The sequence below is a fragment of the Phragmites australis genome, chromosome 15 (assembly GCF_958298935.1).
Source record: "Phragmites australis chromosome 15, lpPhrAust1.1, whole genome shotgun sequence".
NCBI classification, from domain to species: domain Eukaryota; kingdom Viridiplantae; phylum Streptophyta; class Magnoliopsida; order Poales; family Poaceae; genus Phragmites; species Phragmites australis.
In genome coordinates, this window is record NC_084935.1 from 4749135 (window position 1) to 4773836 (window position 24702).

General features: G+C 43.8%; 2 protein-coding genes across 2 annotated transcripts; one reads left to right on the plus strand and one right to left on the minus strand.

The window, feature by feature from the left end:
* The first annotated feature begins 12428 nt into the window (after positions 1-12428).
* On the plus strand, positions 12429-17997 carry LOC133893684 (probable protein S-acyltransferase 22). The gene is made up of 9 exons (XM_062334777.1): positions 12429-12847; positions 12937-13050; positions 14524-14913; positions 15000-15068; positions 15156-15227; positions 15429-15557; positions 15679-15759; positions 16427-16609; positions 16969-17997. The coding sequence occupies exons 1-9, from the start codon at positions 12806-12808 to the stop codon at positions 17743-17745; spliced, it is 1857 nt and encodes a 618-aa protein (XP_062190761.1). The 5' UTR covers positions 12429-12805; the 3' UTR covers positions 17746-17997.
* Positions 17998-19232: 1235 nt separating this feature from the next.
* Positions 19233-20937, minus strand: LOC133892810 (uncharacterized). The gene has a single exon (XM_062333764.1). It carries the CDS (start codon positions 20672-20674, stop codon positions 19679-19681), a length of 996 nt encoding a protein of 331 aa, XP_062189748.1. The 5' UTR covers positions 20675-20937; the 3' UTR covers positions 19233-19678.
* Positions 20938-24702: the final 3765 nt, after the last annotated feature.

Here is a 24702-nt window from a genome sequence, read left to right on the forward strand (position 1 = left end):
GATCCGGTGTCCGAGATCCTTGTGGGCTCGGCTGTCGCTTGTTGTGTGCTGCCTTTGCTCCCCTACATATTACTCTGTCTACTTATAGACCCTGCATGCTAGGGTGCTTGATGCAGCTTTCGCTTGATTTCTGTCTAGTGCGAGAAAAACTCAGGGAATGAGATGCACATTCTGTGTCCCTGGTAAACATGACTGATATGTCTACTACTTTTGACTACCTGCTGTGCTTAAGGTTTCGTTTTGGATTATTGCCCGAAAGTACGTCCGCTTTTTCTCCTAGATAACCGCCTAGACGAATTTCTCGGTGGCTGCTGCAATTTCCGCATCTCGGTGCGGCTGTGATCGTGGACGAAGAGTCCCAGCTTTCCAGGCCTCCGTCCTCCCCCTCTCAGGAGTCAGGTTTTGCATTTTTTGCGGATTACTAGGATTTGTTTAAGTTGTGTGTTTTCGTTTGATAATTGGTCTTCAGAGTATATTGTGCGATAATGGGTTATTCTGCTGCTTTCATACACCTTGTAATGAACTGGATGTACTTCTTGTATTTGAACTCTGCAATTCCAGTAGCACGAATGATTTGCAAGTGTTTGTAAACACAATGCTGATGATGACATATATGCCTTTTTACAATCTGGGGGATTTGTCTATATTGATCACCTATCTGTAAATTGTTTCTGCTCATTTCGCGCGTTGGTCATGCCATGATGATGTAGATGCTAGCGCAGTTGTGTATGATTTTATGCCATATGCTTAAATGGGAATATTCATGAAATTGTAGGGCATTAGCGTTTCGACCATATGAATCACATTTTGGTCATGAAATGATGATGTAGATGCTAGCGCAATTGTGTATGATCTTAGAGAGAATTCTTTGTGTGCCACCCAATAATAGCAAAATTCTCAATTTGCCATTAGAAAATTGATGATACCTTATATGCCACTACTACTATTTTCCCTTCTCCTATGTGCCATTTCCATCCAAATGGAGTTAACCGATGACCAAAAAGACCGCTTTACCCCTCCCCTTCCTTCTTCCTCACAACAGTACATTCCTTGTCTTTAGCAAATCAAACAAGCCATAACGAAAACTCCGGTTTGCCACACCATTCACTGTTATGATTGTGTACAAGTGAGATGGCCTTCCTGTTCTCTTTCCCTAATCTGCTAAGCGAAGCAGCTGGGCTCAACGGGTTGAGAGTGTGAGTCTGTGAGAGCGTGAGGGCCCAATGTATTTGCCTAGCTTGAGAGCGTGAGCTTGGTGGTGCCAACCTGATCTGGCCAGCTGGATCTTTTTTGGAAGGTATTTAGCGTGGGTGAACCAGGAAAGGATGGAGGAGGCCTTGGTGTGGGAGTTATAGCAGCCTCACCGGTTCCTCACAGCCAACTGTAAACGTCGCTCTCCAATAGATTTTTCAAGCTCGTCAATTTTGGCACAGGCTTACAGGACGCGGGAGTGGAATTGCAGCGAGGATCAATGCGGAGGCGACGGTGCATCCAAGCCCCCATGGTGGATTGTCAGGATGGCCATTGCAGGCCCAACATGCAAAGATGGCGGCGCCAGCCCACGTGGCAATGCTGATGCTCTCCTGTCGGTGGACAACACTTGGTTAGTCGGGTGGGAGCATAAGGGAGGAAGGGGAACAAAGAAGCAAAGGGCAATTAGGTCATTAACGCAAAACTCTGACAACAAATTGAAGGATAACAGAGATGACGGAAGTGACATGTAGGGAATGAAAAGATAAAACCAGTGGCATAGGAGGGACCATCAATTTTTTATTGGCAAATCAAGAATTTCGCTATTATTCGTTGGCACACCAGGAATTCTATCACGATCTTATGCTATATGCTTAAATGGGAGCATTCGATGAAATTGTAGGGTGTTAGCGTTTCGACCATATCAATCACATTTTGGTTCTTTCTGGCACAATTTGTGTAACATTAGTAATTTTGAGCTACCGCAAGATTTTTGGCATGCCATTGCAACCCAAAAATAGCTAGCATGTTCACGGGATTACAAGTTGTCCCATAAACCATACCCAAGATTGTCCATCTAATTTCTCAAGCTATAATCTTCATAATCTCACTTCAAGAACTTCCCTCCAATCAGCAGATAATTAAGCCTTGCATCCCATGTGTCCCCTCCTTCAATGACCTTCTTGGCTTTGGATTGTCAAAGCTTTGGTCGCCTGATGCCACAATCTCTGCGATAGTTTGGTGGCGCAACACCATTCGCATATCGCCCGCCACTGTGATTGTGCATGAGGAATGCCCAGCCTCTAACTTCTCCTCCCTCCTTAGTGGCAATGTAAAATGGGTTAACTCCGACGGTTCCATCCCAACGTCACTTCGATCCGGACCCAATCTCCCCCTCCTCCGATCAGGTCTCCGACATGGTCTTTTGATGCTTATGCTCCACTTCGTCCTCCCATCCTCCACAATGCACCCCATATGTTTCCTCCTCGTCCTCTTCGAGTGTGGTGGTGGTGGAGGTAGGACAACAGGGGGAGAGGCGGGGGAGAGGGATACATCAGTTATGGAAAAAAGACGAAGTAGGAGGGGGCGTGACCAGGGAGATCTGAAGGGAAAGGGAGATATGAGAGCAGGAGGAGGAGCGAACGCCCGTTCATCGCGACGAGCACAATCGCCACCGAAAGTCAATGGGAGGAGGGATTTAATTTTTTGCCATCCTACCGAGTGGCGCATGGCAAAAAGCCATGTATCGAGCGTGCATTTCGACTTGCCATCTGGTCCCCACAACTCTCAGTTGTTTTCCACTTTGAAGCATTTTGGACTACCACTTGACATTTCTCATATGATGCACAAAGACAATTGTGCCCTCGGGCTAGCCCATATCACTCACGGCTCTCTCGACTAGTCTAGTTGCACCAAACACTCACCACAAAACCAAACCTAGTCGTCTTGCTCCTCTTGCCAGTGCCTCTTCGTCCTCTCTCTTCCTCTCATCGGTGGCATTGTAGGGAGCATGTCTCAGTCGTCATGCTCCTGGAGCAAGTTCTCCAAGGCGTCATCATCGAGGCCCGCCTTTGAGCTCAACGGTTTCCCCTGGTGCAATGCCCTGTCTACCATTAGGATGACATCATCGATCTCACAACCAAGACCGATGCAAACTACGGGAGGATTTTCTATAAGTGCCCATGAAACCTGATTGGTGTGAGTCTGGTATGTCCAATTTAGTGTTTCGGTACCATCATCCAGTTTTGCAATATACTCATGCACGATAAGCTTATTCTAAAAGCTATTTTAGGGTCAAGCCTACCACATCAACAAACAAAAAAAGAAATGGGAAAATGACAAAAGGACTTACCACAACGAGCACTTAGAAAGTAGAATGGCTTCCCCTCCCCCAAATCGACAAAACCCTAGGTCATTGAATTCCGTAGATTCAAAAAAGGGAACAAATCTCGGATCAAAGTCCACCAAAACATGCAAATATACGGGTACGATAAGATGCACTCACCTTGTTCTTCCTCTTCACTTTCGTGTGGCCGTTACCCTCGCCACCTCCCTGGTCGCGTCCACTTCGCCACCATGATAGAGGGGAACTAGGTCAAGATGGCTCGGGTTTGGTGGGTTGGTGCACTGGGTCGAGAGAGTCGCGAGTGATATGGGCTAGCTCAAAGGCACAATTGTGTTTGCGCATGGGATGCCACGTCAAATAAATAAATAAAGAAATGCCATGTTGCAGTCCAAAATGCTTTAGAGTGGCGAACGAGCTTAGAGTTGTGGGGACTAGATGGCAAATAGGAATGCACGCTCGGTATGGTGACTTTTTTGCCATGCACCACTCGGTAGGATGGAAAAAAAATTAAATTCCATGAAGGGGAGCCACGATGAAAAGAACGTAGAGGATCGCATGGGTTTCCCGCAAATATTTGGATTGCGAATAATAACCGCAATCCACTTTAGGGGGTTTTATGGAAATATTTGGATCACGACTAATAACCGCAATCCGAGTTAGGGGTTTTTATGGAAATATTTGGATCACGAATAATAATGGTGATCCAAGTTAGGGGTTTATGGTAACTATTGGATCATGATTAATTATCGTGATCCATTTTAGGGGGTTTATGCAAACAGTTAGATCATGATTAATAATTGTGATCCATTTTAGGGGGTTCCCATAAATAATTGGATGGCAATTATAATAGCGATCAAAAAGAGGGGATATTATGTAAAGTCTGCGACCGTAGTTGATCTTCAGGAAGGCAAGTTGCTACCGATGGATCGAAAAGGTGCGATCCAGATTGAGGTGTGGATGCTCTCCAACCGCCCCGGCCTCACCATTTCCATTGCGGCTCCTGTCCGTGCACGCCAATTCATGGGCTGACAGCGGCCATAGACTTTCATGTTGTGAGCTCCAAGCATTGTGCTGGTGCAATAGAGTCCTCGCCGATGTGACCAACGACGCTGCAGCCGAGGTCCTTCAACCCCTCTCCTCGGTGGGCGGGATCGATGACATCGCCACTAATCTCCACGGCAAAGACAAGGGAGGTGGTCGGGGACTCAGGGAGGAGAAGCGACATTGTAGCCTGTTCCACCATCGCTTCCGCGTCTTAGTGATGTTGCTTAATGCCTTTCAGATGGACAACGAGGTGAAGGAGATCGTGAGGACCCCGCGCTTGCCCCTCTTCTTATCGAGTGATGAAACTCCAGTGACGGAATCTGAATATTGCAGGGACGACACCAGCTACTCAATTCCTAAGTTGTTATGTTCCTCGCCGTTGCTTACCTCTCTGTTCAAAGAAATGAAGTGTAGCTTGATGGAGACATAAATTGTCCACTGCAGCGGCTCCAAGGGGACTTGCCAGGGGTGCACCGGTGGCGATCTCATTCTTTCGATAGGGGTGCAAATTAATTAATCTAAAACATTCACCTATCCTCTTTAGTTTAATCAATAACACTAGTTTTCTAAAAAAATTGCTTATTTTTTGAAAAACTAGTATTATTGAATGATTCTTTCGATAGGGGTGCAAATTAATTAACCTAAACATATTCACCTATCCTTTTTAGTTCATTCAATAATACTAGTTTTTCAAAAAATAAGCAATTTTTTTAGAAAACTAGTGTTATTGATTAAACTAAAGAGGATAGGTGAATGTTTTAGATTAATTAATTTGCACCCCTAGCTTTCGATGTGGGTGAGTTGAGTTGTGCTCAACAAAGATGGCTTATGTGGTTCGTTGATGCTTAATGCTTTAGACTACTGCTGATTGTCTTATTGTTGGCAGGGTTTGATCAACAATCGATTATTTGTTGTAATGTGCAGGTGCAGTGACTCTAATAGTTTTGGTTTTTTGGAAAATTTCCGGCCAGCTGCACCGAACAAGTTAAACAACCCTGTACAGAAACATACGACGCATATCTCTTAACCTCCAGAGGTGCATATATAGTGTTTCCCATGCTAGTCTCTCTTTTTTTTTCTTTTGACTCGTTGTCATGCTATTTTCACCAGCATAAAGTACATAGTGATTGGCAAGTTTTTATCCCTCACCCTCAAACTGCAGATGCACTGATTTACATTTACTGAGCGATGCCATGGGTGATACTGCAGAATGTTCGGAAATGAAAAGAGAGAGAGAGAGAGAGAATGAATTGCATTTTTCCATGCTCACCAGGGAGCTGACTATGTTGGCTTTGATGACTCTTAGGACAACATACGCGACCAATTCATGTCTGACCACGTAAGCGACTAGCTTGTCCTTGATCGGCGAGCGAGCAGCACATGCTCGACCACCCTACCCGACCAGTCTGAGCGAGTAGCAAGTCTGACCATGTGAACATCTGACGACGCGAACACTACAATCACGTCAGTCACCCAGCGAGAAAGCAAGCGAACAATACGTCAAACAAGATCAAAGAAACTCAACGAAAGCAAATAAAGAACATAAGCTTTCCGAGGCCGCGATAAGTTAGCTTTTACTTTTTCTATTTATCTCCTCTCTAATTTCTATCAAGTAGATCTGAGCTCGTTGAGTACTTAACCGAGTACTTCCGAGCTTCTCGACTCGATATCTCAACCCCTATTACATGTCCTTACTTATATAGGCCCGAGTACCTGACCAGCCAGACAAGTTATCTCTGACTTGTATTTGGACTTCATGCATCTGCACACATACTTTGCCAAACAAGCACACAGAATCCGACTTGAACTCTATGGACCCTTGTCGTACTCGACTTAGACACATGCATGTGCATGAAACTACTCGGACTTAATCAGTTGCCGTATATTCCACAAACTCATTGACCTTCTATATGAGTACGTATACAACAACTAGCCAACCAAAACTTTCCTAGCTTATTACATGCATGCATCGATTTGCCTATACTATTGATCTTAACTTACCTAGACATATCAAAACAAGATTAATTTCCAACAATCCCCCTTAATATTATTTTCTTCACGTTAGAGTAGCGCTTGGTGGTCATCCTCCTCTACAGCCATGAACAACGCCTTCTCATGTTTCTTCGACTTCTCGCATTCCCACTGGAAGTGCCTATAATCATTGCACTTGTAGCACCTCACTTTAACCTTATCGAATTTCCGATTCTTGCTGCCTCGTCCATCGCTGTTGATGGAGCCGTCACCACCATCCTTTTGCTCCTTAGCCCTCCATTGATCTCTGGTGAGCAACAAATGCTCATCTTCATCCTTCTCCTTAGCTCTCCATTGGGCTTTGATGAGCAACACATGCTCGGCATTGTCACAATCGTCATCGTAGCCGCGCATCCTTTCTTCATACGCCTAGAGCCTACCAAAGACCTCATCGACTGTCATGGTCTCAAGGTCACCGAATTGCTTGATTGAAGCGACGGTATGCAAGAACTTATTCGGTGTGGCTCTGAGGATCTTCCTTGCCACATACGAGTCCTCCATCTTGTCACCGAGCTCACGAATTGTGCTGATGATAGAATTCACCTTCATTGCGAAGTCGTCGACCGACTCCATGGTTTTTATCCACAAGCCATCATCCAGCTCTTCTATGAGGGTTTGAACATGAGCATCCTTGACGCGTTTGGCACCTTTGTACATCATCTTGATGCACTCCCATGCCTCCTTGGAAGTTTCCTTCTCGGATAATGCCCGCAGTGTCTCCTTCGGGATGCTTTGATAGATGGTGGTGAGCGCTATCTGATCTTTCTTCATGTCTACATTTTCCTTCGGGTCATCGTGCTTGACAGCGTCCCAAACGCCTTGTGCACGCATGAACACCTTCATCTTAATCACCTAGGTTGTGTAGTTGCTCCTCGTGAGCATTGAATAGTGTAGCGACAACAGTGAACTCTTTTTTGCTAATGCTCCTGATCCAGACATCATTGTCGATGTTGATTTGCTACCTCTTCTATCCTTTGACCACACACAATAAATTTTCTCCGAGTACGTATCTTCTGAGTACTTGCAAACTTGCTGAGTAGTTCGCCGAGTAGATCCAAGCTCACTGAGTACTTAACCGAGTACTTCCGAGCTTCTCGACGAATTCCATCTCTAATCTTCATGTATGCTCTAATATCAATTGTTGGCTTTGACGACTCCCAGGATAACGTATGCAACCAGTTCACGCCCAACCACGCAAGCGACCAGATCGTTCTCAACCAGGCGAGCGAGCAGTACGTGCCTGACCACTCCGCCCGACCAGTCCGAGCGAGCAGCAAGTCCAACCATGTGAACATACGATGACGCAAATGCTGCGATCACGTGAGTCACCCGGCAAGAAAGCAAGCGGACAGTACGTCAACAAGAGCAAAGTAACTCGAACAAGAGCAAAGAAAGAACATAAGCTTTTCGAGGCTGCGACAGCTTAGTCTTTACTTTTTTCTATTTCTCTCCTCTCTAACTTGCTTCGAGTATATTCGAGATCGCTGAGTACTTAACCGTATACTTCCGAGCTTCTCGACTCGATATCTCAACCCCTATTACATGCAATTGCTTATATAGGCCTGAGTACCTAACCGGCCAGACAAGTTATCTCTGACTTGTATCTAGACTTCGTGCACCTGCGCACATACTTTGCCAAACAAGCATACAGACTACAACTCGAACTCTATGGACTCTTATCGTACTCGACTTGGACACATGCATGTGTATGAAACTATTCGGACTTCATCGTCTATCGTGTATTCCGTGAACTCATATACCTTCTATACGAATATGTATACAGCAACCGACCAACCAACACTTTCCTAGCTTCTTGTGCGCATACATCGACTTGCGTGTACTATTGATCTTAACTTACCTAGATATACCAAAACAAGATTAATTTCCAACAGACTAGAGTCTAGAGCTGGCTTCAAGGTATTTCTTCTGGTAAGTTAATTCATGCTTTCTTTGACTTCATCTGCAAGGATATTTATATACGACTTCAATTAATTCTTGGTGATGTACTAGTATATTTGTCTGCATAATTTCATTGTTCTGCAACTCCACTGCACGAGCGGTATCCAAATGTTTGTAAGGCCATCTCCACCAGATACTCTAAAATTTCATCATCTCTTACACTATTACAGTACTCTTTATTTTTTCTATCTCCAGTAGCTACCCTATTTTCTACCTTCTATTACTCTTCTCCTCCCTTCAGACCTACAATCAACCTCTATGAACAGTATTGCGGTTACTACAGTGTTTCAGTAAATTTGGAGTACCTGATTCTCTCTTCTCAACACTGTAGCCTCAACACTGTAGCACTAGATACCGTATCGGCTGGAGAGCAAATTCGAGTGGTATAGTGTTTTACAGGGTACTGTAGCACTAAAAACCGAACCTACTAGAGATGGCCTAACCAGAATGGTGATGATGAATTGATGGTACATATATGCCTTCTGCGAATTGCCATCTTGTCTGTGCTGCTATCACTTCTCTGAAAATTCTTCCGGCTCTTTTTGGGAGTTGGTAGCACGACCGTGTATGAACTCGTATCCTCTGATATTAAGAAGCAATGCCACCGCAATGCTAGAGGATGCGAATCCCCGTATATGGTCTTATGCTATCTTTTGGGAGTTGGGAGTTCGTGGCTGCTGGATCAGATTAACAGGGAAAAAATTCCTCTAAAAAACTGGAAAACTCCCTTTAAAGAAAACTGAAAAAGATGCCCTGGCCTCAAGAGAGGAACAGCTGTGTCAGAATCGGTCCATGGCCCTATGGCTATGCACAGCTTCCACTGACAGGTCAAGAGAGGACAAGGGCTTTAGGTGAAACGAGCCTTGTCTCCTAGCTAGCGCCAGCCCCCAGGGCCCAGGGCCATCCGTCCCTGTGCTGTCCCATGCATTGCGCCAAACCAAAGTCCGGATCACATGCTCCCAGCTAGGTAACTCCATTGAAACCTTGTCGATTCTTGAGGTGCCGCTCTTGCCATCCAAACTCCAAAGTCCAAAGTAACCAGAAACTGGTACTCCTACAACTAGCCAAGAAGAACTTGCTTACCATAAAAGGTCAGAACCCAACTTTTTTTAACCCTCTTGGAGGCTTTGGCAGCACACTCTCATCACTGTCTCTCAAGTCACAACTCACAAGGGGTATCTTGCCAAATGCCAGGTCCTAGAGGACATGTAAAGATGCCAGGGGACAGTAGGGAACACAGATATGAGGTTAGAAATGCATGTGCCCATGGTAGATTGTACTACCTGTTTGTTTGGTTAGTTCATTGGCATGTCTAGTGCTAGTGGGAACATGCTACAAAGTAGAAAGAAGCAAGTATTTTGCATTTTTGCTTCAGTGGAGCAGTACTTTCGTGGGGATACAATTTGTGCTTCAGATATATTTTCTTCCTCCCCAAATGATTGAAAAACTAGGGCCCCATATAGGATCAGTAGCTAGCTAATTCCTTTTTTATATAATTAAGCTAGGTCCCCCTGCTTGGCTAGCTATTAGCTAAGCTCACTATCTCTTCCTTGTGATTTCACTGACTTTCTTTGCGATTACTGAAGAAAACTTGGATGCTTGTATGCAGACAGTTGGCTGAGGATTCAAAAAAGCACACCAATTTCCTCATCGCGTGGATGGAATGAGCGACCATAGCAAGTGTGATCCGTTGCTTAAGTAAGCGGTTAACTGTTCCCGGACGGCATCATGAGAAATTCAGTCCTGTCTAAAGTGCGCAGGCAGAATGAGTGCGTGAAATGAAGCGATCCATATGCATGGTCAGGGCACCCTTTTTTTTTTCCAAAGCTGATTGTTGTTTTCTTGCGTCTTTCGTTATGATGATTTCAGTCCATTATTATTCGAATCATGGGGTTTTGACATTTTGCAGGAGCATCCCTTTTCGACGAGTTAAAATCCCAAGAAAAAGAGTGACATTGTGATCATAAACTACACAGACTTTACGACAAACAATTCATCTCGATTTATTGTGGATCAATTTTTTTCAGAGCAGGTTGCATAACTTTTCACCATTCACTCATCAGTAACCAGCTTGGATTTGTGGATCTTGGTGAAGTCTACGGAAGATGGCTTCAAGGAGGCAAACCAGGTGAACAACAAGAAAGGACAAACCAGGCACATCAACCCATTACTAAACCACAATATTTTTCCTAACCCCAAAAGGCATGAGCTCAATATTAGTTTAGTACTACACAGATCGTATAAAAACAATGTTGACAGAATCGTCAACAATATGATCGTATCAGCATGGTTTTATAATCGAGGTCGCTAACTGCCGATCCCTGACAGACTGGTGTACGGATGACGAGACACGGTAATGAATGTTGATATGTTGGATATTGAAAACTCAGATTAACCAGAAAAGCAAGTACGCTTAGACACTGCCAGTGTAGTAGCATGCACATGTAGTGGAATCACTGAGACATTGGGTGACCGGTGATACGTGGATATGGAAAGAAGTGTTGCTTTTGGCTCCTACCGGTAACCATACATGCAAAATATTTTTATGAGAAAAAATAATTAAAAATAAAAAGCTAAGGATGCACCTTTATAGTAGAAGAAAATAATGATATATTGATGTTTTTTAATGTTGTCTATTAATTGTATGTTTTCAAATTGATTGGAAGTTTCTAAACAATTAAGAGGTAAGGAGACGGAGACTGACTTTTATTGTGTTTCGTTTGATCGTGTAATATGTATGATGAAGATTATTTGGATATATCATAACACATCTATTTTATATGAGTATATATATGCGATGCTATTCTATACTATATTTTGCATGGTACATAAAGGGTAAATGATTTGTTATGTCTTCAGTTGCAGATCTAGGTTTGAAGATATATGATGCCTTTACAACATTTTTCCAGGTACACAAGATAGTAAATTGTTTATCTCTTGCATTTTCGTATCTTCGTTTGGGGATTCGTCGCTTCGTATAATTGAGCATTATATTAACGGTCAGAGATGTACCTCTTTATAAGTGCATGTGGAATTATTGATATGGTACCAGCCATTTTTATTAGCCTTTTCACATGTAAGCAAATTTGACACTATATCCTATGGATGTTTCTTGGTAAATGCCTATCTCAGGCTTATAACGAGGATGCCAACTATAATCCGTTAGTGCCAACTTTCTGACATAGTTTGTCGACGTCATTCTAGCTAACGGGTAAAATTCAATTATCTCTTTCTATAAAACTCATGTGGACAATTATTTGGTTGAATTTTAATGATGATTTTTCAAAAACCATTCCTGATGTTCCACCGTTGAACACGGGTAGATCTCTACAATGATATACAACTGCAGACTACAATCGTCCGCTAGAATTTAGAAAGGATAAATTCATGATATGTCGAATAACTATCTAATTCTTTATATGCTATTAATTGAGGATGATAGGTAAAGTCTGAATTCATCTGTCATCAATATAATAATGACATAAAAAAATATCACAAGTTATTCATTAATAAATCATAAAATCTCATTTAAAAAAGACGTCCATGTCTATTTTATCATCAAAAGCTCTACACATGGATGATAAGAGGCTAAGGGTCTGTTTAGTTTGTTGCATCTGAGACTGCATATAAGAGAAACTTGCATTCGTTCATATATTTTCGTATAAAAGTCTGTTTGATTGTCTGCATAACAGATATAAATCTGCATGAGTCATTCTGACTATACGATACGTTCAAATCGAACTTCACTTACATCTAATTTAAACATATGCAAACTGCATGAGCTACAATATTAATACGATCAACTTGTTAGTTTTATATCACAAAATCATTATATCTACTCATATAGTTAACCAAACACTCTCACAAATTTACTACATCTATCCTTACATCTACAGATCAAATACTCTCTGAAAATCTATACGGTTCTCGGAGACCGCTTCCACTCAGACGGTGTGATGGAACCAAACACACCTAAAAAGACCGGGTGTAACTGGGCCCCACACTGACAGCCAGGCAGCCCTGCTTCTGCCACAGTCACGGTGGAGAGTGGACACTGGAGACTGGAGAGGAGGTTCACGTGAGAGCCCAAAGCAAAGCGAACCAGGCAAAGGCATCCCTCCCCACGCTCGCTGCTTGCTTACCATTCCCCTCGTAAATCTGTACAGCGCTGCGCTGCATTTAATGCTGTCCAACCTTTGGTCTCCCTCCCAAACGCCCCTCCTCTTCCATCCCTCTCTCGCCTAGCCCACAGATGCGGTCGCGGCCGGGGCCGCAGCAAGATCGAATCCATGCAGTGGACTCAGTGTCCCCCGTTCTTGAGTTATTGATTCTGGGAAGGCTCGGCTCGTTCTCCTCGCATTGATCGCGTTCTTTGGTGGGAGGAGTAGAGCAGGAAGGAAAAGAGGGTTCTTTCCTGTGTTTCTTCTCTCTTTTCTGGGATTCTTGGCAGTGACAATGAGGCGGCACGGGTGGCAACTCCCGTATCACCCTCTCCAGGTGCGTCCTTGCTGAAAGTTTGCTCCTTTTTCTTGCTGGATGGGGTTCTTCGTCGCCTGTGATTACTGAAGATTCGATGCCTCCTGCAGGTGGTGGCTGTGTCCGTGTTCTTGGCGCTAGCTTTCGCGTTCTACGTCTTCTTCGCCCCCTTTGTTGGGAGGAAGGAGTTGCAGTACGTGGTCATGGGACTCTACACTTCTCTGGTAAGGCTCTTGCTTTGCCTCCTTGCTGCCATGCTGAGTACTTGAGAAAGTGTCTTGTGTTTTGCTAGTTTGGGGATCGGGCCCTTTGGATCCCCATCTAGGTGCTGCCTGATGGACCCAGTAGTGGTTGCTGGAACTAGGGAAGGTGCCAAATGAAGTGGCCTAATCTTGAAATGTGTTGTTTGAGACTCATGCATATTTGGTAGGATTCTGTACTTTTTTGCTTGTTGGAGGGTGATGCAAGTTAAAGTTTGAAGCTAATCTGGCCAATTCTGGTGTCATCATGTGGCATGCCTAACTCTGGAAGTCACTGTCTGGTTTGCTCAACAGCTTTGCTTCGGCCTTCATGGTTGGTAGAACTTTGCTTGCGTCACAAGATTAAGAACAGTATAGATGTATAGGCGTGCTATGTTTATGTAACAGCAATTGGGGAAAATGTAGTATCAGAGCAAGTAGTGGCTATGCATTAATGCATGCTAGGCTCTTGGTGCTTCTTCATTTCTGTCCACTTCAGCACTACTGTCTTTGGGTTGTACACCATTCTACATGTTTGGTAGGATTTTATAGCTCTGTTTACTGGAGAGTGACATGACATAAGTAGTACTTACTACACTAACGTCGTTTCTTACTGGTCCTAACCTTCTGATACCATGGCATCGCTTTGGTGCTGTCTTTTTTGCTGTAATGATGCCACCATGTGAAAGACAGTTCCGCAAACGGGTTTTAGTGCCCCCTACAAATCGGTTATTCTGGATTATTCTTTGTTTCTTTGTGGCTGACAACAGCATGATCATCATATCTAACCTCTTTAGAAGCTTTCTTTGCTTTTAGGAAAATTGTTGTATTTATGCTGCAATGACTAGCCAATATTGTGAAATAGTGCCTTTGTTTTTCTAGCAGATTTATTATCTGTTATTCTGCATGCATTACAGAGTGGCCTGCATCATCATGCGGGCATGCTTTCACAGTTTCACTGCTTCATGATTAACCATGTGTAGCTACGGTCAGAATCTGGGTATTATGGTTTGCTTTCACACATGTGAAGTCGTTTACTAAACAGATATGTGAAAATATGGAAATTCGCAAAAGCAATGGTTTTAAAGATTCTGGATGAAATATGATATGCTCTGAAACATCACATTTGGGTTTGCAAAGCTGAAAATCTATTGTGGTAGTGGAAAGGAATACAGCATGAATTAAACACAAGGTGGTCATCATGCAACTAAGATTTCTTGGCAAACTTTATTCCAAGTTCACAACTGCACCTTTTTATCTGCATATCAATCCAAGTCTATTGTAAGGCAATTTATCGTGACCAAGTGGTGATCTGGTTATTTCATCTGCCCTTTTGTGAAGAAAAAAACAATGCTATTTAGCAAAAACCTTTCATGAAAATTTACTTACCATTGTTATGGTCGATATAGCTATTTACCTAACGCCTTTGTGACTAAAGTGTGTAATTTGGCTTCCCAGGTTTCATGTGTTTTCTTTCTATACATCTGGTGTGCCGCAGCGAACCCAGCAGACCCAGGGGTCTTCAAATCAAAGAAGTATCTGAGCTTGTATGGAAGTGGCAAACACAAACATCTGAAGGAATCCAGAAAAGGTGTCTCAGATGCTCGGTTACGACTAGAGGGAACTGGAGAAAAGCAAGAACGTGAGGTCGCAGCTTCTAGTGAGAAGTCAATGACTCAACACAAGGACAATAATTCATCTTGCTGCAGCGCAACCTTCTCTGCATTTCTCCTTATATTCTACCCTCTCTCTTTTATTTTCTCCTGCTGCCAATCACATGAATGGTCCTCTGAGCAGCAAGCCAGTGAGGAAGGAGGGATGTTTTTCTGCAGCCTATGTGAAGTTCAGGTATGTTTCTTCATTTCTTGTAATTGTTGGTGTTGAGGTATGTTTTTCTGTGCACGGTTATTTAATAGTATGCTAATTTTTTGTAGGTGTTGAAGTATAGTAAGCATTGCAGAGTTTGTGACAAATGTGTTGACGGTTTTGATCATCACTGCAGGGTAATGTACTTCTTAACAATTCTTTTTCTATTTCCATTTGTGAGTATATAATAACTATAACTCTCCTGTTTTCCTCAATCTCCACAGTGGCTCAACAATTGTATTGGAAAAAGAAACTATAGGAGATTTTTTATTCTTATGTGTACTGCCCTTTTCTTGGTAAGCTCATGTTCTCCTATCATACTCTGCTAGATTGTATTGATACAGATGCTACAAAATACTTCTACCCTACTGCCATTGTGTTAAGCATGTTCCCAGCATATGCATTTGAATTTGGTCTGCAGAGAGCATTTTATTCCTGGTCCTTTTCATCCTAGTTGACCATTGACAGGTCTGCATGATTTGTGCAATTTGGGTCAGCTTATCCTACAATCAGCGATCGGAGTATTGGTGCTAGTGCTCTGCTTTGTTGAGCGGAAGGAATTCTCTATGCAAATTGTCTCAAAGCTAGGAAGCAGCTTCTCGGTAGTGCCTTTCGTTATTGTGGTGGTACGTTCTGTTGTCCTACTTCTTTCTAATACTGACTACTTCAAACCTTGTTAAACTATCCAGCTCTTTTCAAATATCTTTCTTGAAATAGTGCTTAAAATGTTGATCTTCATTCACACAGGCATCTTGTACCATCCTAGCCATGGTTGCTTCACTTCCGATTGCCCAACTTCTCTTTTTCCACATTATTTTGATCAAGAAGGCAAGTTCTGACACTTTTCGCTTGATCGCTTCTATGCAATTCTGTTGATTGATACCAATTACTCCAGTGGTGAGTACTGTCTGTTGTAGAAAAGGCGACATCCTAGATGCAAGCAGTAAAACTATTTTTAGCTTAAACGACCAACATCCTTGTGAATGATACGAGTAGATTTGTCTCGAAGAAGCATTTTATATTATAATTTGTTAGTTTTTACAAATATATACTATAAAAATTAGTGTCAATGGTATTCCTCTGAGACCTTATCAATACCCAAAGCATCACTTGTTTTGTCACTGGAGATAATGTTACATTACGACGCCTTAATGTTTCTGCTGATCAGCTTGTATTCCAACTTCCCTGACCACCATATAAGAAAATGTATAATGCAAAGTTGCGGTACTATGCTTGGTATGCACTGTGAATATTGACATCATACATTTACATATCAAGCAATATCAATAGTAGGATATGTCTCACCAGGAAGTTTCTTATAGTACCACTGCGAAGCATTTTTTTAGCAATAAACTGTGGAATAGAGAGTGAATGAATAGAATATTGAGTCTCCACTAAGTAAATATATGCAGGTACCATGAATAGTTTGTGAATGCCATATTGTAGCCTTTGTTGCTTGTGTGAGTGCAAGCATCATGATAACAAACTTATACAGGGAATCAGTACATATGACTACATCATCGCCCTGAGAGAGCAAGAACAAGAAGAAGTTAGTGGGCAGCAGAGTCCACAGATGTCTCGTGTAAGCTCCTACACTGGAATCAGCAGTTCTAGTTCCTTTGGTCCACTTCGTCGTGGTTCATGGTGCACTCCTCCAAGGCTGTTTCTTGAAGATCAGGTGTGGCCCTTGCATCCTTAAGCTTCATGAATTATTAAACAGATTACAGATTATGTTGCTTCCAAAGTGAAGCTATATCTGTATAGCAAATTACAGATTGATAACCTGGTTAGTTATGCATGCAAACTGAATTTATGCAAGTCACCTTTCTAACAGTCATGCTGATACCAAGTACTTATTGCACCTTTTGAGCTTCTCCAAACCATTAATATCTTGCACTTCTAACTGGTAACAAATGCACGCTTAGGTCTTATCACGAGTTGTGCCCATGACTACAAAAGAGATGTGCGATCCTTTTTGCACTTTGCATTTGCCCATTGGCTCATAACCTGACATGAAGTTACTGAACCTCCTTCCAGTTTGATGTTATTCCATCGGAGGCTGGCTCTTCCCATAATTCTGCTACCAAGAGAAAAGAAGATGAAGTGAGGAAGAAGGGCTCAGGGGCTGTGAAAATAAGTCCATGGGCATTGGCTCGTCTTAACGCAAAAGAAGTTTCGAGAGTTGCTGCAGAGGCACGGAAGAAGTCCAAAGTTTTAGTGCCTATCAGAAAAGATGACTATTCGCGAGGCCATGAAACAGACAGTAGCTATGGAGGCATGAGCAGTGGTAGGATTGATCTAGGCCCCGATAGCAAGAGGAGAGCAAACAGAAGAGGAAGACCGCACAGCGATCTCTCTCTCACACCTGTGGCAAAGATATCTACCGATGCTATTGATAGCATTGGCAGCGACGTGGCCCCTGAAGCATTATCCAATTTAGCACCATTGCAACTTGAGGCACGGAGTGCTTTTCATCCTAGTAGAGCTGCATCCTCTGCTAACATCAGTGGATCATCTCCAGATAGCAGTTTGGACTCGCCTGATCTGCACCTGTACCGAGTCTCAGCTGTCTCCTCATCTGGAGCTGAAGATTTGCAACTGACAGCTCTCATTGTCCCAGGAAGCATTCCACAGCAAGGGATTGAACTGTCGAGATCAACCAGCGATGGGTATGAAGCATCAGGGGGTGAAGATAGTGATCGCATTCCGTCACGGATAGTGCACCGCTCGTCGAACTGGGCAAGCATCGTCCTCAACTCCGACCAGGGTGCGTCCTCATCTGGTGTCCTCCTGCCAAAGAACAGATTTTCCTGACTTCAAACCAAATCCATGTTCGTCTTCCTTCAGATGAATGAAGATTGTAAATGATCAGTCAAGAACCGGAGATTCCAGTATCCTACCGCGTTTGTTGTTGTCAAATCTTGTCGCAACGATGGTTGGATACTGCGCAAATCGTTATTCTTTTGTTAGTTTCTAAATTGCTAGGTAGGCGAGCAAGATATTTGGGTTCAAGCGATTATAATTTCGCTGTCAGACGACAATGAACTGATTTATTAGATCCTGGTACCTTCGGTCTCTTGGATCAATGCCTGTTTGCCTTGGTTGGTGACGGTTCTTGAGGTTGTCTACAACCAATTTTATGAGAATGCGAGTTAGACCCCAACCATTGAAAATGACAAGTAAAGTCAACATGTATATGCTGCAGTAGGCAACGGGCATTTGGAAAGTAATTCTCTTTGACTAAGTACTTTGATTAATCCTTACGTACACAATCGAGTCGGACATGTACCAAACACTAGATCTGATAGAGTGGTACGTGATAAAGGTCAACCAGTCCTGTTTTGGTTAGTGAGAAATCTAAACATGTTACGTACACTTAATGGACGGCACCTGACATGTTACCGGTGTGGTGATTGGTCAGATTCAGTACCCAATTTCCTAAGAAAACAGATAATATACCATTAACTTTTTATAGGACTAGTAAGAAACATTTCTTTTGCCTCAGTTAAGTTTCTATTTTCTCAACTTTGCTCATGAAAACAAATACTGAAATAAGGAATTCAAATGTTCTTTCTACATTAATTACAACCAAATTGAAGCAAAAATGTTGGGGTTATTGCCGGTGCCAAGTACCAACTGACGGTGAGGGACACAAGACTGAATCTTGCTTCAGCTAGCTGTCCGCGAAACACATGACAAAGTAAAATACTCGAATTATTCGTTTAACGTTACAAGTTCGACCTTGGGGATAACGCGGTGCCAAATAATCAATGGAAGTCAATGGAGTGTTCATGATCTGAGGAAGAAAAATGAATTCATCTGTCTTATAGAAAAGCATGGATTATCAGTTCAAGTCCTGCCTCGAGAAAACCTAGCACTCAAAGAAAATAATAAAAAAACATAAGATGCTTCAAATGCAAAATTCTAAGCTTCAGAGTTGAGAAAGTCTTCACTCTTCACCAGCACATACTAAGCAAAGAAAAGAACACTCTCAAGGTCACTTAGCAGCGTGTGTAAAGGTGACTTGTGGATGCTGAAGACTTTCAGCATCTGTCGCAAGGAAAAAGAATAAGCAATATAGATTTGTCCATTGTAAGAACTCTTTTCAGAAAGTAGGCAAACATACCAGTAAATCTGAAATCTAGGCCTATCAGACTTCTGCGTAAAGAGAATACATGAAAATAAACATGAAACTCAAGTTGAGCACAACATTGGGCTAGGTTGGCGGTACTTTGCCAACAAACATCATCCACAACACAAACTTGAAGTCGCCGAAAATGAAATTCTGGCTTCAACGATACTTCAAGAATCAAGTGTTGGAATCCTTTGTATTTCCTCAGTATCAGAAAATGTTTGATCCAGTATAACTAAAATGTTGTAAGGCGACAAAAATTCCACAACAATCAAATTGATATACTAGTTACATCATTTTGAAAGAATGCTACGCACATCACCAGCTCTTGAATCGGTGCCAAAACTTGGTCTGATCAAGAACACACCCATGACAGATCTCCCTCTTGTTTTCTCTTCCACATCTGCCATGACATGAGCACGGAGCCATGGAAGATCACAAATGGCTCCATTCACAACGTCAACCAATCAAGCATACACATAAAGTGTATAGTCATGTCGCCACAACCATCAATAGCACCGGCCAATCTACGTGGAGCCTAGCCATGACCATCTCACTTATTTCCCCATGACATATGAACAGATACAACTGTGAGAAACAAACCAATCTTCTTCATCACCTGACAGCATCTGAGTTGCCAGCCACCATCATCTCAAGCTCCTCAACCGAGCATCCCTCCTCGTCCAAGAAGTCCAAGTTCGATGACCGGCAAGTGAAGTAGAACACCGCGCTCATCATCGAATCAATCAGCATCACGAACGAGTACATGAGGACAAGCAATGGCCCCTCCCAGAGCCGCGACGACCCATCGCCATAGCTCAATGTCTTCACCCTGTGCTCAAACAGCCCCTCGACGAAAGCCAGGCCAATGGTGGATCCAAGAAAGATGAACAGCCCGACATGGGTTTGGCCGCGCATCAGCTCCACAGACCGGCGCAGCGCATTGACCCCGGCCACGCCCTCAAGAACGGCAATGACGCCACCGAGGTTGCACACTATGATAGTGTGCGCGTACACCACGGAGTAGGCAAGAACTGTGAAGAGGCCGGCGCAGACGACAATGTCGGGCGGGTAGATCATAGCCTTGAGCGTGGAACAGGCGGTGACGAGGAGGGCGAAAAATGCGACAAGGCCGGCGACGACGGCGGCGCACCCGACCGCGTACGTGGCGGCGAGGCGCGGCCATGCGCGGCGCGCCAGGAGGCTGATGTCGGTCGCGGCGAGGGGCTTCCCGGCGTACAAGGCCGCGACGGCGTAGGCCACGGCGGAGCGGGCGGCGAGGAGGAGCGTGAGGAGCGCCGGGAACGACACGACGGCGGACACGAGCGTGGCGGCGAGGTGGTGCGCCAGCTGCCTGACGAAATGCGTGAGCGGGAGCCCCGATGCCGCGGCGGCAACGAGGAGCCTGCGCGCGACAGGCAACACGACGGCCCCGTCCAGCGCGGCCGCGGACAGGAGGAGGCACCCGGACGCCGGGCAGAGCAGCAGGAACAGGATGGACGTGAACGCGTGCGGGTCCTTGCGCAGCACGCGCACCGTCTCCCTCAGGATCTCCAGCGCGTTCATCGGTGGCAGCCGCACCCTTCCTCCCCCGCCCCGCGGATGCGCCATCCTCCTCCTCCTCTTCTTGCACTTCTTGCCTGGATTCGCGGCCTTGCCTCCGCACCAAGAACACGCCGCCGCCTCGCCAGTCAGATCCGACTCACACGAAGCGCTCGCCTAATGCCGGTGCTCGCCCGGTGGGGACTGAGGTCGAGGACGTGGGATCTTGGGGGATGAGAATGGCGTGGGAGGAGAAGGAGAAGAAGTTTCTTCGGAGCAGAGATCGAGGGGGCTTTTGTGAAGGGAGACGAGGACGAGAGCGTGGGGATGGTGAGACTACCGGCAGTTTACTGGTGAGCATGACATGTGGGCCCGTAGTACAATGAAGCATCCGCGCACGCTTGCTCATGGGTTTTTCGGGTCATGAGTTCTGCAGTTCATCTTGTCAACGGTGGTACGACAACGATCTGTACAGTTCGTTTTTTCCCTTCCAACAATAAAAAGGCAAGTACAGTGCTAGGTGCTTAAAAATATTAATTATTTATATAAAATTATAATTTTAATGTAAATAAAGATCACAAAATTGTAATTTCTAATGTAAATAAAAATCATAGGTATTTAAATATTATTAATTATCTTGTTATCATTAACATAAACAGAAATACTTAAATAAGCATATTTCCCTCTGTCTAAACACTTATATCGGTGTAGTTGAGAAAAAATCTGATCTTTTTAATAAATCTCTCCTCTCAGCACCTCGTTGTACATGCTCTAAGAGTGTGATCAATCTGTGTGCATTTCATTTGTTTGACAAAAGGAGAATGAAATTAGGGGATTAACTTTTATCCTTTTCATTTGTTTGACAAAGGGAGAATGAAATTAGGAGTTATAGACGCATATATTTGACACGAAACATGCCATCTCTTTCAGCGTTTCTAAGAGCCAAGAATTTATAAAAAAAAACAATTTATTTGTTTCTATCTCATGGAAGTTCCATTTGCCCAATAAATTATCCTAATTTTTGGTTTTATTCTTCATCTGATGATTGATCCAAACTAAGCTTGAGAAAAACCGAGACGGCATCGAGGGTATAACGAAAAATAATTCCAGATTTTATTTAGACCAACTAAGAGCTGATTCATATGTCAGGCGCCATTTGAAGTAATTACCATATTCTACGAAAAACGAAACCCATTCTCCTGAAAGATAGGATGCAGTTGCAACAGGTCAAACAACATGAACAGAACAAACTAAAGCATCGACAAACTCGGGTCTAGCAACATGAATAGGTAGTAACAAATGAACCAAGGGGACAAAAGGAAGCGACATTTGTTTGATTCCTTGGTTCTTGCCAACATTAGGTAAGGGGGCAGTGGAAAGCCAGCGAAGACGGCTTCATGACAAAGCAAAGCCTACGCTTTAGGACTTGAAATGGACCACCAATATACTTATTTCCCCAGATCAAGTCTAAATAAACCCTAGCCAATTTCATATACAGTGACAATTACTCTTCCAGGATGCTTTACTTGCTCTAGCCTCGTTGGTAAACACTCTTTAGTCTTTATCCGGTACAGTACAGTACCATTATATCCAATTATGTGCATGTCTTCGTAGATCATGTGAGGAAGAAGTATATCACGGCCCATTAGATGACAACGAAGTATATGACAATTTACATGGATTTCTAGATTCAAAGCATCATCTTTTGTCATCAGATACAAAGTACATGAAAAAGCACGTAACCTGCTGATCAATTTGTACAGCTACAGGATACAAAGACTGAATTAGTATCACCAGGGAACTCCGGAATGCAGATCTACCAATCTATACACAATCATAACAAACTCAAAGTGCAAATCCCTAAGCTAGCAATATAAACAAAAAAAGAAAGAAAGAAGGGAAACCCAAGGGCGGCTATGTTCCCAGCAGCATTCTGGGTAACATCATTATTGCTATGCTGCCAACTTAAGCCATGCATGAACACAGCAGCGTGGCAGAAGATGAATTGCATCTGCGTTCTGATTGTTAACAAGTGCAAGCGCTCATTTGATAGCTGCATGAACACAGCAGCGAGGCAGAAGATGAATTGCATCTCCGTTCCGATTGCTAACAAGCGCAAGCGCTTATTTGATAGCTCCATTCCATAGCATAACTGTCTTTGTGCTTGGCCTTGCTGCCTCACGCCCGCACTAACGGAAATACAAAAGCCTAATAATCTGGGATGGATGCGAAGGTGTACCCAGGTGCTCCTCTCCATGAATAATAAGCAACTCGAGTCTCGTAATAGCCTGCAAAAAGGATTAGAATGGAACATCATGTCAATAATGTTGTGAGCTGTGAAAATCAGCAGAACATACATTCCTTCACTTCCATATTGTAATATACTGAGACACTACACTATAAGGGCAGCCAAGTTTTGTTTGCAAGGGTAAAGAGCACTATTAGTATTGATTACAAATTAACCAATTTAGGGACTCTTAAAACACATTCGAATAATTACACAACTGTTTAACAGAGAGGGCATAAAACTCAACCACCAGGAGAAATAAAAGAATTTCATGCAACCAATGGCTGCTTCATTGTTAGCAAAAGACATAAATTGATACAAAAATACAGAGTAACTAGAATGGTTTATGGTGACATACCAGGAAGAAAAGCAAGGATACCCTGGAATAAGAGACCATATGCCTGAGAACCATCACCCTCCATGCGACTTGTGAATATAAAATATTTTTTTTCTAAATACGTAGGAGAATTACGCATCTTTGTATTAAGGTAGGAAAATATACAAACAGTAACTTACAACGACCTCAGCAAGGCCATAAGACTAGAACATAGCGTTTTGCGTAATTACACAAAGAAGCAACAACCAAAGACACCTAGAACACATTGATCAGCAGTGCTAGCCGATTGTCCTCAGCTGAATTGCAAGTTTGGCGAGCTTGGCAGCTCCAGCACTACACCAAAGCCTTACGTCTTCCCTGATTGTCGCCACGAAGGAGTCCAGGGTCGCACGATTGTTCCGAAAAACGATATCATTCCGTGATAGCCAAAGCCGGCGATATACTAACATGATGAGGGAGTCCATGCCCTTCCTGAGGTCACTAACCACACTCCCTCGGAGTTGGAGCCACCAATAGAGAATGGTGCCTTCCGTTGTTTGTATCTGGACGCCGAGTAGCCGCCACCATACCTGCCTGGCGAAGCTGCACTGAAGGAGGAGGTGGTTTGTGGACTCCGGGAGTTGAGAGCACAACGCGCAAGAATCATCCTGCTGTAACCCATGTCTACGCCTTCTGACGGCAGTCCATAATCTGCCGTGGAGAGCCAACCAGGCAAAGAATTTAACTCTTGTAGGAGCCCAAACCTTCCACACCAGCTCGGCCCCCTCGAAGCGAATGGAGCCCTGGAACATGATATTGTAGGCTGATTTCGCGGAGTAACAGCCGGAGGCACACCATTTCCAAACGATTTGGTCTTCGTCGTCGCTGAGGATCACACTGTCAAGTTGAGACCAGAGTTGCAAGTATTGGGCAATGGCCGGTACGGTTAAGTGCCCCGAGATGTCTCTGATCCATTTGTGCTCAGTTAAGGCTTCAAAAACATTTCTCCTTTTGGTGACTGAAGTGGCAACACAATTGAAGATGTCAGGAGCCAGTGATCGGATGGAGTGACCTCCCAACCAGGCATCCGTCCAGAAGAGCGTGGTCCTGCCATTGCCGACCACAAAAACGGTGGAGGCATTGAAGAGATCAACAACCTCACGCTCATGGGCAAACGGAAGAGCAGCCCACGGTTTGTCCGGCTGAGAGCGCTTCCACCAGAGCCAGCGCAACCTCAGAGCCACGCCTGCTAGGCGAATGTTGGGTATGCCGAGGCCGCCTAACGCGATCGGCCGACAGACCGTAGGCCAATCTATAGAGCTACGACCACCGGTCATTGGTTTATCGCCCGCCCATAGGAAAGCCTTTCTTAATTTGTCGATTTGTTTGATCAGCCACGGTGGCACCTTGATTGCAATGAGATGATGAACCGGAGTTGACGAGAGCACAGTCCTGACCAAGGTAGCACGACCAGGCTTAGAAATATGCTTTGCC